General features: G+C 43.8%; 1 protein-coding gene across 8 annotated transcripts in view; it reads left to right on the top strand.

The window, feature by feature from the left end:
* The window catches only part of PTPRT (protein tyrosine phosphatase receptor type T), a 277,331-nt gene that overhangs the window by 155,767 nt on the left and 108,573 nt on the right, over positions 1-12,991 (top strand). For all 8 annotated transcript variants that reach the window (XM_057428931.1, XM_057428926.1, XM_057428924.1 and 5 more), the window contains exon 9: positions 326-428. In XM_057428931.1, the coding sequence (XP_057284914.1) occupies positions 326-428 (103 nt within the window). The remainder of the gene's footprint in view (positions 1-325; positions 429-12,991) is intronic.

Raw genomic sequence — 12,991 nt, 5'->3', positions numbered from 1 at the left:
ATAATGTCCAGGCAGTTTCTCTCTTCCCCTTTAAAATCAAAGGAATGATCCCATCTCAAAGGATTATTAAATGTTAAAAATTCCAGACAGGATTTTTGAAGCCATCTGGAAGATTCATGTGTGCGATTCCTGTTTAATTTTAATAGGAAGAATGTACAAATATTTAAGCAATTTTGACAATTTTGGGCATAATATTGGGAAGCATTTTGATGTTTCTTTTGAGAAATGTTAAACTGTCTCCAAGAACTGTTACTATCATGTTGCCATCACTACCCAAGGCAGTAGCTGAAGTATAACTAACGTGTTGCTCTTTGTTCTGCTTTAGCACCATCAATGCCAGAGTACGACACAGACTCACCCCTGAATGAGACTGACACGACCATCACCGTCATGCTGAAGCCCGCTCAGTCCCGGGGTGCTCCTGTCAGGTAGGTCTTTCCCCTTCTCCTTTCACAGTTCTCCCCTCTCCGTTCTCCCTAGGCTTTGCTCACTCCTCTCTCATTCGTGCTTGATAATGTAGCTGCTGGCTCAAAGGCCAACTCTGCTGTTGATTCTGCCTTTCACAGGCTCCTTTTATCAATGCCTCAACCTGCTTGCCTCCTGCTGTTAACCTCCAGGAAGGATGCTGATAGCCTTGCACGGGGTTACTACCCTTTCAGCATCACTTCAGATGCGTTTGCAGCACTGAAGTACATTGGTAGCGCAGCTCTGTGCTGTGCTGCTGGGAATTCAGCATCGCCATGAAAAGGTGGAGGAGGCTTCAGGCCTCCACCTCCTGCCCTCCCTCTTGGGGCCTTTTTGTAATTATCGTAGGAATGTGAGCATTATCTTTAATGCTTGTGGATGCTTTTGTCCAGATTCTGGATCTAACCGCACTCCTCGGGTTATAATCAAGATGTTGTTGCTGGGTTGGTTGTGGAATGAAGTACTCATCTGGTCCACAAAAGGTGAACTCTGGTGTAGCGAGGCTTTGCCAGTTGTAGGCAGCTTCCACTGGCAGAGAGGATTTAGGGCCAGGAAGCTGCACAGGCACCTGTGGAACAAAGTGGGGACCTTGCCAAAAACATTTCTGGCTGTCTCTGGGCTGGGTCCATGTTCTTACTGATGAGCTACAGCAGTGGGGCTCTCAACTGCAGATCACTGACTGTGGGAACATGACTCACAGAAGCGTCTTTCATTGCTCTCTTCCATCCAGGTGAGTTTGTACATGGTGGAAGGCACCAGCACAAATGAACCCTTTGAGCTGGCACTCAGTGGCAGAAGTGCCAGTTGGTCATTCATCCTGCCAGTCTCCTCAGCTGAGAGCAGGAATTTGAATCCCTTATAAAAGTGTCTGCTTTGCAGTGGAATCCAGCAGCCATCAGCTCCCTGGAGGCTCCTCAGGCTTTTACCTCCAGTTTTCACAGGAGGCTTTTGAATTTTTTCCTGTGGGTGGCATTTTAAAAGCCCAGAGACCCTTTCCAAGTGACTTGGGTTCCTAAACCCCACTGAGAGGTTCTTTGTGCTTTTGAAAGATGTCCCACAAAGTACTTGGGAGCAGATTGCTCAGACGTGAACTACCTGTTCTAATGAAACAATGAGTTGGTGGCCTGCTGTCACAGCTCTCCCCCAGACTGCATTGATAATTTCAAGCAAAATCTCTGCTCTCTCACACTTAGCACCATCCCTTTTTGACTGGTTCTGAATAATGTATTTTAAACTTTCCCTTGCAATCTCTGGTACTCCGTATAAGCGAATTTAGGAGCCTATTTTCTGAGTCCTTTAGAGATGATTTTGTGCTGGAAAAGAGCAGTAAAATCGCACAGCTCTGTTTTGTTTTATTTCTTTATATGGGGGAACATTCTTATATCTCGTTTTACCACCTGCTGTGTTAAAAGTGTTGCTATTTTGTCTTTTTATTGAAAAGTCTTGTGATTTTTCTCCAAGTCAATTTACCAGCCTTTAACTGCATTCAGCGAGTAATGTCTTTCGCAGAAAATGCATCTGTTATAAAATATTTGGTAGAGATCTTTAGAAGTGTTCACTGTGGTTTTTTTAATTGTGTCGTAGCCTGTTCTGCACACGTTTGCAGGGAGTGCGGTATTTACATGCCACATCGAAGTGATAACGTTATTTCCTATTATGAGCTCATTTAATTGACTTACAGACATGTGTATGAAAACCGGAATAGACAAGGGGGGGGGGGGGCAAAGAAGAGAGGGTCTTGGGGTGAATTGTAGCTTTTTATTAACTGTGACAGGCTCAGAATGTGTGAATACCTTTCCCTGTAAACACAGAGACTGTTCTAAGTCTGGCTTCAACAAATCCAGTTGGTTCAACCTTAGATTTTCTCGACCTTTTCCCTTTTCTCTCAGCCCGTTCTGCACACGCTCCAATTTGTGTGAATTCTCTCCAAATACCGCAGCCAAAAGCAGGTAGCATTCCCTCGGTGGCCTCGGTAGCACCTGACAGATTAGAATAGCGTACTGTGAAGTGCTTGTGACACTCGTACCACACAAGAATGAGGCGGTCTTTCCTCCTCAGTGTGTTTTTTGTATTCCAGCTGAGATCCACTATATCCTCTTTGTTGTTGTCTGGTTAGTTGTGCTGCCTTTTGCTTGTGTATGATTTATTTCTCCTTCACAAGTGTAGTATTTTGCATTCATTGCTATTAAATATGATAAAATTGATTTTCAGAATGCTTTAAAAATCCTGATACAAACTTCAGTGAGTCGGAGCCCCTCCTACAGGCTGCCCAGAGCAATGCTGGAGTCACCATCCCCAGAAGTGTTCACATGCTGTGTAGACGAGACCCTCAGTGACATGGGTTAGTTTTGGCCTTCACAGTGCTGGGGAACAGTTGGACTTGGTGATCTTAAAGGTCTTTTGCAACCTGTTTGATTCTATGATTCTTAGTCAGATGCCATCCGCTGCTCAGTTACCAAAGGCATTAATGCAGACACAGATTGAAGACAAAAGACTGGGAAGTGTCCGTGTGCAGCAGTGAGGTGGTGCCGAGGTCACTGGAGGGGATCCCATATGATGCAGCATCCTGTAGGATGCCCCTTCTCCTGGCCTCCCTTGTAGACATGACCATGCTTTCCTAGACCCCCTTCCTGAGAGGGGTCTGCAAAGCTACTTGGCATTAGTCTGAAATGGATTTTCCTCACACCTTCTTATAAAACCTTCAATATTGAGATATTTCGCTCTGCAGAAATAGGTCAACCCTTCATCTCATCAACCTGACAATTTCTGTTCTGCAGTGCTCCAGGTTTTTATTATAATCCTTCCAAACTGTGAAGATGAAAATAGTATCGCTGTACAGTAATTATTCTTCATATTTCATCTCATATGCAGGGGGTGGTGGCTTGGAGTACCTGTGGAGTGTGACTGTAGGCCAGTGTCCATGCAGAAGATAGTTCTGTGTCTTTGTCTTGTGGTGTTTCACTGTGCTGGGGTCTGAGCAGCATACAGATAGATTAGGGGCTGCAAGATCATTTTTAGAGTAATAGTGGAGAATATTTGAAACAAGATTCATTGTCTCCCCATTCATCTGAAATGCAGGCATACCAAATGCAAAGTCACTTTCGACATTAAGACGTTTCTGATGTTCCCCAGAGCTCATGATAAATAACTTAAATGAGGTTCTTCAGAAAACTAATGATCATGATCTCAGCATTGTTAATGATCTATAGATAACGGTGAAGATGCTTTCGTATAAACTAATAGGAATAATATACACTTAGATATTCTTTGAAATAGTTTGTCCTATTGCCAAAAGAATGATGCATCAGCAAGCATAAATATTCTCCCTGGTGGCACAGGCATTCCATTCTTGCCTTTATTTTTCCATGGTACAACCTGCAGAGCTTGACTTCACGTTGCCCTTTAAAAATAACTTTCAGGTGTTCTTGTATCAATCTAAAACCTGTGAATGGCGCTGTGATTGATTTGCTGAAGACTGACATTCATCTATAATAAATTCAGAAGAGGAAAGAAGAATGCAAGTGTTCTCAATCTTTACTCCTCAACCCTTTCCTCAAAAATCTCCAATGTGATCTTGAGGATAGTTCTGCCTTTTGCATCTGTTATTGTCAGGAGGGCTGAGTCGGTCCTTCATAGATTATTCACGTATCACATCTTTAGACCTCTATTTGAGAATTTATATCCCATTCACAGCTTGAAAATACCACTGTGAGGGATTTTATCTACATGATATGTCCACTGGGCTGGTTTTTGTGTGTTGGATATTTGAAAGTCCACTTGGTTTGTTAACATGTGGTTGGTTCTGTCAATCCACCTATACTACTATTATGGAGAAAATAAATTCCCAGAGCACGTATTAGTTTTGAGGATTTCAAAGTTTAAATTAATGCTCCACTTAGGGGTGATTTTTTTAAGTTTGTCTGGTTTTGAGCTGGAGGAGACTGTAGGAGGACGTAAGAGAAGAGTCTGCAATTATTTTGTGTGGGGTTCAGACAATGGAGAACTTGTTTGTTGGAAAAGGAAGGATTTCATCTCCCTTATCTTCCTGCAGCACTCTGAGGTGTAACAGTAAATAGTCTGTGCTGTTCTTTGTGTGTCTGCCCGCACACAGGTACAGCCTTTAGGCACCTGAGCCCTGTACTGTGCTAAAGAACAGTGTTATTAGCACAGAGATATTCAATCTTTGCACTTGCCTTTATGCATATTTGTTTGGGGATATATATTTATATATATATATGCTGTGTAGGTTGAATGTTTAAGTGATTCTGGAGAAATGCATTCAGGTAACAGTCATGTGCTGTGTATATGTGTGATGATCAGATACTTGTATTCACTTTGGTGAGGAAGGATGGGAATGTTTATTAATATACATCTTAAAAGGAATTAATAAATCTCAATAGGTGAATGGGACTTTAAATATTTTAGATACATTTAGATGTGCTGAGCAAAGGTGAAACAGGTATTTTCATATTGATAGCCAGCCAGGAGGAGATATTAATTTATATGGGCCAAGCGCCGTGTTACTCTTGAGTATTATCATCTGATTCTTAGGCTCCCGAGTATGAAATAAAGGAAATATTTGTGGTGTACATGATGCTAAAGAGATCAAGAGAAAACAGCTGTAGTATTGTTTAACAGAGACCTAAGAACAGTGGGGTTTTTCTGGTTTTATGTTCAAGCTGTTCTCCAAGCAAGCAATCCTGTATGGTGTATCTGTACACTTCTGCATTCCTACATGTTGTAACAAATGAGAATTTCCTGTGACAAAGGCGAGTGGTGTCACTTCCATTTTATGTTGGAATACTGAGACTTTGACTAGATAAAACTTGTCTTCCATGTCAGTCTGCAGCAAAGTAGAAACTGAAACTCTCTGGAGCCATAGGCTACAACTATGACTTCAGGTAATGCTTATTATCTCCAGAAAGAATTAGCTGCAGATAATTCTTTCTTTTTCTGTGATTTCAGCCATCATCTGTTCATCCTAAGCTTACCATACATCCTTACATTATTACCATACATCCCTCTCATTAGCATCCTAACTTTGGTTTTGTATTTAATGCACAGCAGTTCTCCCCATCCTCCTGAAGGAGTGGTTGGCAGCCTAGTGACCTTGGTTCTGTGGTGGAGGAGGAATGACAGAAGCAGCTATAAACTTGTAAGATCTGCTGGAGGACTTGGTTTTACAGAGGGTGGCTTTGGTGCGCTGCTCTCCATAGCTGTGCAGGGAGCAATGCCGTTCAGCTCGCTGCTGTGCAACTTCTTAATGGCATCACATGAGCTTGCCTCAGGCATTTATGTGGATAATTAATTCATTAATGCCAAGAAAAGGTGGCAATTTCTTGTTCTTAAAACTCCCACACAGTGTACCTTGTGTTTGGAAATAAAGACTGGAGTCAGGGAGCAGGGAAAGGACAAAAAAGGTTCTAATGTTGAAAGCAATGGGAAGCATAACAAATTATGCTGCCCTTGATAATCCTGCAGGTTCGCTTGCCTTGATGGGCATGTTATAAATACCTGGAAAATCAAATCCTGGTCGTTCTCAGTTGTAGGCATCACATGAGTTGGTTGATTGGATATAGGGAGAACAGTCATTGTATTAGATCTTTTAATTTTGTAGTATCTAATAAGGAATGAGATTATCAACCTAAGGTTCTGATATTATAAGCCTAATTATCTGTATTAATTAACATCTCATACAATAGACCTCGGGGATATTGTTCTGATCTTCAAGCTGGATTTCTCCTGCATGGCATTCTGCAGTTCATTTAGGCAAGAGTATGAAGGTAAATGAGTTTCTTTCCTCTTAAACATAGACCAGATCTGCTTTTTTCGAACTATGTGTGAATGTGAGAGAGTGAAAGTAAGAATGTGGGTGGAAGGCCTGGAATAAAGGCAGCTGCATGGATCAGCATGGAGTTTATGGGACCAAAAAGGAACAGAACAGAGTTGCATGGTAAGCATTTGCAGGCTTGACCTCCTCGATGTGTCCAAACCCAGGGCACTGCAAACCTGAGCTTAAAGTTCCACTTCAGTTGAGTCCTTGAGGAGTGGGTTTAGATCACACATGATGGCTTCAGCTGTACTTGAAGTTGTTCTGGATCTTAGAAGTGCTTTCCCTCCTGTATCAGGAGGCATAATGACAGATAACCATCATCAGGAAGGAATATTTAGTCTTTTATGTAGCATGCCATAATTAGTTGAATGGGTATTTTAAGGGTTTTCTTTAGTTCCCCCCCAAAAAGTCAGGTGTTGGCCCCAAGAAGTGAGGATGAGGGCCATTTGGGGTCAATAGTCTCATCTGGTACAGGAACTGCATTTTCTCACTGGACCAGCATATTGTTATCAGAGAATACTGCCCCTTAAAAGGCCATAAAACTGCCTTTGCCCATTTTTCTGGGTCCCCAACACCAGAGGGACATGGAGCTGTTGGAGTGAGTCCAGAGGAGACCATGGAGGTGCTGTAAGGGCTGGAGCAGCTCTGCTCTGGAGCCAGGCTGAGAGAGCTGGGCTGGGGCAGCCTGGACAAGAGAAGGCTCCTGAAGGGGAGACCTGAGAGCAGCTCCAGTGCCTGAAGGGGCTGCAGGAAAGTTTGAGAGGGGCTTGGGACAAGGGATGTAGGGACAGGGCAAGAGGAATGGCTTTAACCTGCCAGAGGGGAGACTGAGATGAGCTCTTAGGCAGAAGCTCTTCCCTGTGAGGGTGCTGAGGCGCTGGCCCAGGGTGCCCAGAGAAGCTGTGGCTGCCCCATCCCTGGCAGTGTTCAAGGGCAGGTTGGACACAGGGGCTTGGAGCAAGCTGCTCTAGTGGAAGGTGTCCGTGCCCGTGGCAGGGGTTAGAGCTGGATGAGCTCTAAGATCCCGTCCAACCCAAACCAGTCTGGGGTTTATCAACCATCAGATACAGCCATTGTCTGAGCCTGGATGACCTGTTGTGTCTTTCCACAGAGAGCTTTGGCAGGAGACAGAAATGGTAGATGAAAGCCATAAAATTTGCATATATTTTAATAATAATATTTTAACAATCAAATTACATATAGCTCCAATTCTTCTGTGTCAAGCAGCATTTTGTTAGCTCTACAGTAAAGCTTTTGCTAATGCTTTTTAGTTTTTGAAGGCCTGAGGTTACTGAGAGGGGGAGTAAATGGTTTTGCATAAATCTTTTATGCTGACCATGTAAACTGTCAGATTAAATTCCAGCAATCAAAAGGTTAATGAAGTCTGAACTTTAAGCTGAGAATTACAAATTGATGGCCATTTTCTCACATCAAGCTGTCAACCAGCACGATGAGGGAACAGCAGAAAATACCCATGGCTGCCAGTTTGAAGGTTCTTTTTCCCAAGACATTTCTTTGCTTTACAGCTCCCAGAGCCAGCATGCCCCTTACCTGTTACTGCAGAACAAAAGGATCAGAGCAAACCGTGTAAAAGATTTCAAAAATGAGAAACTGCATTTCTGGAGGCGTATGCCAAGCCTCCCTTTGCCTGTGAGAGCCCTTGGATCAGACCCTTCAGTGGGATGAGCTGAGCCTGACCACTGCTGCTTGGGTTTGGAGCAGCCCAGGAAGCAGCTTGGCTCTTTCTCGGACCACCAAGGATCATTTGCCTATTTGAAGCAGCTCCTTAAGGTACTTCAAATCAGATGCGATGAGTGTGGGCACAAGTCCCTGGCAAATGTCCACCCCTCAGAAGCAGTGCAGAGCTTTTCATCCAGCCAGCAGCCTCTACTAGGAGTGAGGATGAGGGGTGCAGAGGGGGAGCTCTTTGCTGTTGCACGTGGCAGGCGGTCTTTGCACTAGCACATGCCCCTCAATGCATATAATAACCCAAAAATGCAATAAAAGGGAAGATGAGTAAGCTCTGCGTTGTTGTTGCCGACTAAGGCATTTCAGGATTTAATTATACTACAGGTATATAAAATCTGGAAACATGTTAATGCTCCCGTGATTAAAATTATAGAGGGCTTAATTGAAAAAGCATAAACCGAATTGAAGAATTCCTAATTATAGTTTGCTTTGAGGTGTTAATTTCCTCCATAATGAATGCATAATTTCTTGGAACTAGAAAAGGGGGTTGCTGCAGCAGCGTGTGGGCTGCAGATGGAATGAAGGGATTATCATAAATGCAGCCAGACAATCTGGAAGAATAACCCTGTGCCGCCATGGGGCTCTCCTGTCTCTCTGTAATTTCAGTCCTCCTTGCACAGCACTTTCCCAAAGCAAGAAGCAGAGGTAGGAGATGGGCAGGGATTTGCTGACTGTGCAGGAGGAAGGGGAAATAAGGCTGGTTTAATTAACAGTAGTCATGGGGCAAAGGAGGAAGGTGAGGAGAGGAGAGCAGGCAGTGTTTCTGGTAGAGAGGAAGTGATGCTGACTTCCCTTGTCGCCTTTGATGAGTCCCCAAGTGATGACAGGAGCAGATGTTGATGCAGGGTGAGGGCTTTTTCTGCCAAGGATGCACGCTGTATCTAATGCTTTCTCTTGTATCTAAAATATGGTTAGCTTTGAAGGGAGTTGGTGAAGTACAGGATTATCGGATACAATCTCCAAATGTTGACATCTGCCCCATTCCCACTATGGTGGAGGTGTCCGCACATGGTGTATGGTTGGACTAAATCATAGAATCATAGAGTAGTTTGGGTTGGAAGGGACCTTCAAAGCTCATGAAGTCCAAACCCCTGCAATGAGCAAGGACTTCTTCAACTAGATCAGAGTGCCCAGAACCACATCCAGCCTGGCCTGCAATGGCTGCAGGGATGGGGCATCCGCCACCTCTCTGGGCAACCTGTGCCAGTCTTTTACCACCCTCATTGTACAAAATATCTTCATTCTGTCCAGCCTGAATCTCCCTTTTTTAGTTTAAACTCATCACCCCTCATCCTGTGGCAACAGGGCCTGCTGAAAAGTCTCTCCCCTTCTTTCTTACAGGCCCCTTTTAAGTACTGAAAGGCTGCAGTAAGGTCTCCCAGAGCCTTCTCCAGGTTGAACAACCCCAACTCTTTCAGCCTAAAAGATGTCTTCAGAAATATTTGCCTAGCTGCAAATTGCCATAAAGAATTCCTTGCCTTTGGTACTTCCATTCTCCCCTTCTTCATCCTCAGTTTGCCTTCATCCTCGAGCAGATGTAGTGAAGGTACCATCAAAGCCCTCTCTCTGGTGTCAGAGACATGATTACTTTGCACTTTCTGAAAAGCATTAACTGTCTGGAAAAGGTGGAATGGATCTGACTGATGCCTCTGCAGCTTCAGGTGCTGAAAGATCTCTTACCCAGTGGAGCTAATATTTTGTGTTGTACATCAATGATACAGCTGGGAGTAGACTCACACCTGACCACGTGGGCCTTGTCTAGTGATGAAGTTTCTCCTGAGGTTAGAAACAGAGCCGGTTCCCCCTTTTTATCTTGTGTTTTTCTTAACCTTTTAGTTTGGAAAAAAACACACACAAAGCCAACAGAAATATTTGTTCTGTTTCCTAGCGCTCTCTCTGATGTCTTAAAACATTGGATTATTCTGTAGGGGTTTTCCCTCCACAGACTAGTAGCCATGGTTGTGGAAACGGAAGAGGAAGCTTTGAAATCCAGACGAGATTATTTCTGCATGCAAACAGACCTAGTTTCATGGAAGTGGTTGGAAATGCCCAAATTAATTTTAAAGATGTATGCAGATATACCCATCCCCAAGCCACCATGTTTGTGAAGGCCGTGGCAGAAGGTATTGGATAGCGCTAGCAAGGGAGTGCCAGTCTCTCCTTGGCCTGCAGGTTACTCAAGAACCACTTTGGCTCTTCTTATACTTGAAACTTCCTTCTAGTCTTAAACCAGTGATCACTGAGGATGGGGACAAGACCTCAGCCAGCAGTGCCTGTTGAATGCTGAGGGACATGAACAACAAAGGGGGTGTTTTTTTGTAGATAAACAGATGGTAGGTGGCTCAGGAGGAGAAAACCAGCTCCAAAGCCACAAATATGAGCTCCTGTTGCAGCAAAAGCTGTATCTGTCTGTGCTCGTCATCTTTAATCTGCTAACTTTGAACTGGAGACATTGGGACTGGGCCTGTTCCATTGGGGAATGGCAGCTATTGTGTCTAATCTGTGTTGGAAGCCAGGTCAGGCTTATGGAGATGGTTGAGATAATGGAACACAGAGCTTTGAAATACCCTCTAGTTCTTTATTTTTTTCTCTCATTTTTTAAACTTTTTATTTCCCAAAATATTAAACTGAGAGGTTTACAGCATTTAAAGGAAGGATGCATATAGAATACAAGTAAACAGATGCAGCAACAGTGTTCCAGTGGTTTGGGGATGGAAAGGAGGTGATTTTGTGAGTGTGGATAGCATATTTTATAAGACCTAATGACACAGCTGGGAAAAACAGGCTTTGAAGCACACAGCCCCTTCTTTTTGGTCAGTGCATACTGACAGCCAATACATTTGCGTTTTTGACCGCTACTTACGTTTTGTGCAGGTTACCGTGTTCCTTTGGTAAGGGTTATAGGGGAATATTGGCATTATGAGATTTCTTACTGTATCTGTCCTTCCTTGGAAGGACGGTGTCATTAGTCATTCATAGAGAGCAGTGGTGGGTGGAATACTGTGAGGTTGGAACAAGACCAGAGGAGGCCATGGAGATGCTGCGAGGGTTGGAGCAGCTCTGCTCTGGAGCCAGGCTGAGAGAGCTGGGCTGGGTCAGCCTGGACAAGAGAAGGCTCCTGAAGGGGAGACCTGAGAGCAGCTCCAGTGCCTAAAGGGGCTGCAGGAAAGCTGGAGAGGGGCTTGGGACAAGGGATGTAGGGACAGGCCAAGGGGAATGGCTTTAACCTGCCAGAGGGGAGACTGAGATGAGCTCTTAGGCAGAAGCTCTTCCCTGTGAGGGTGCTGAGGCACTGGCACAGGGTGCCCAGAGAAGCTGTGGCTGCCCCATCCCTGGCAGTGTTCAAGGCCAGGCTGGACACAGGGGCTTGGAGCAAGCTGCTCTAGTGGAAGGTGTCCCTGCCCGTGGCAGGGGTTGGAGCTGGATGAGCTTTAAGGTCCCTTCCAACCCAAACCTGCCTGGGATTCTATGATGCACAACTGATAGTGTGTAATACCAGGCAAGTCACTCATTGCACTTTCTCCACGCCACTTTCTGTACGCGTACAACAGTGGAGTCATTATATATTGTGCCACAGAGGTCTGTCAGGATAAATGTCTACCCACCTGGGGTCCAAGGCCATGTGATTGCCTTTGACATTACATTTTCACTTCTTTTTACCAAAAAAGCCCCAACAAACCCACCCCCCCCAAAAAAAAAACAAAACAAACCAAACAAAACCCAAAGCTCCAAAAATCTTTTGCTACTTTCTAACAGATTTTTCATGTTTTACTCAGTTGTGGGAATTTTCTGGGATGCTGCAATTTGACTGCAAAGGAGTTTCAGACGAAGTATCCTGGCCAAAACTAGCACTTAATACAGAGATACTGGCAGGATGCTATTCTACACATACAGATAGTTTGTTTGGGTTTGCTTTTTTGTCTTTAAGCTTGACAGAGTGCACAAGTCCTGAAATGAATTGAGGCTCCCACCGCCTGTCCCTCAGGAGAACACGGGAACATCTCTCTTTTCTACAGAGGGAGCACACAGCCTTTAATCTTCCTGACTTTTTCTAGAGCCCCTTTCCATCACTATAGAAATTTAACAAAGCTTGAGATTTTAGTGAGAAAGAAATGCCTGTGTGAAAGCTCTGCCTCCAACAAGTATTATCCAAGTGTGAAATCGCTTCCCTTTGTTCCATGGATTTCAGGGTACCACATCCCTCGGTAGTAAAACCAGACAACTATACTGAATAGGAGAGCAGAAGAAAATGTGAAGAGACTCCCTTGCCAGCCTTCTTGATTAAATGGATTGCATTATGATTGGCTCCAGCTCAGCAGGTTTTTGTCACAGCAGTAATTACCATCTCTTCTTTCTATGCCATTTTTACAAATCTGGCTGAATTTTGATGTTTTGTTGGCATTCTTCAACTTCAGTGAAAGCAGAAGAGTTGTTTAATTTAAATGAGTGTTAAAAGAACATGCAAAAATAACTGCAAAATGAAGGATCTGGTGTGAATAACTTCGCAATATGAGAGACTATTTCCTCGAGTAGCATCACTATTATAAGCTTTATTTTTGTGAATGCTTTGCAGATGTGAACAAGCTGATTGATGACATTGCAGCCCAGTATCCATAATGGGCTACTTCTGAATCTTTGAAATAGCCAAGCATATTCTAGGAGGTGACATGGCAGAACAGTCTTTTTCTCCTATTTGCTTCATAAAAACATTTCTTGAAAGCTAACCTTAACTTCAGTATATTGTATTCCCATGCATAGAGCTGTTCCAAAGCCTAATGGGAATAGTCGCAATCTTTGATTGATTTTAATGGGGTTTGAATCAGTTCTTAAATAGATAGAAAATTGCACAACAGAGCACTGTGTCCTGCATGCACAACCTAGGTGGCTCTGCAACTTAGTTCATTAAGTTTTGTAGATGAGTTTCAGGACATCTGATTAAAGGTG

Source organism: Pezoporus wallicus, unplaced genomic scaffold (assembly GCF_028554395.1).
Source record: "Pezoporus wallicus isolate ANWC-B61680 ecotype Strahan unplaced genomic scaffold, APGP_CSIRO_Pwel_v1 contig_8088, whole genome shotgun sequence".
Lineage (NCBI taxonomy): Eukaryota > Metazoa > Chordata > Aves > Psittaciformes > Psittacidae > Pezoporus > Pezoporus wallicus.
The sequence above is the reverse complement of the archived record's forward strand: the minus strand, read 5'-3'. Positions and strand labels throughout refer to the sequence as shown.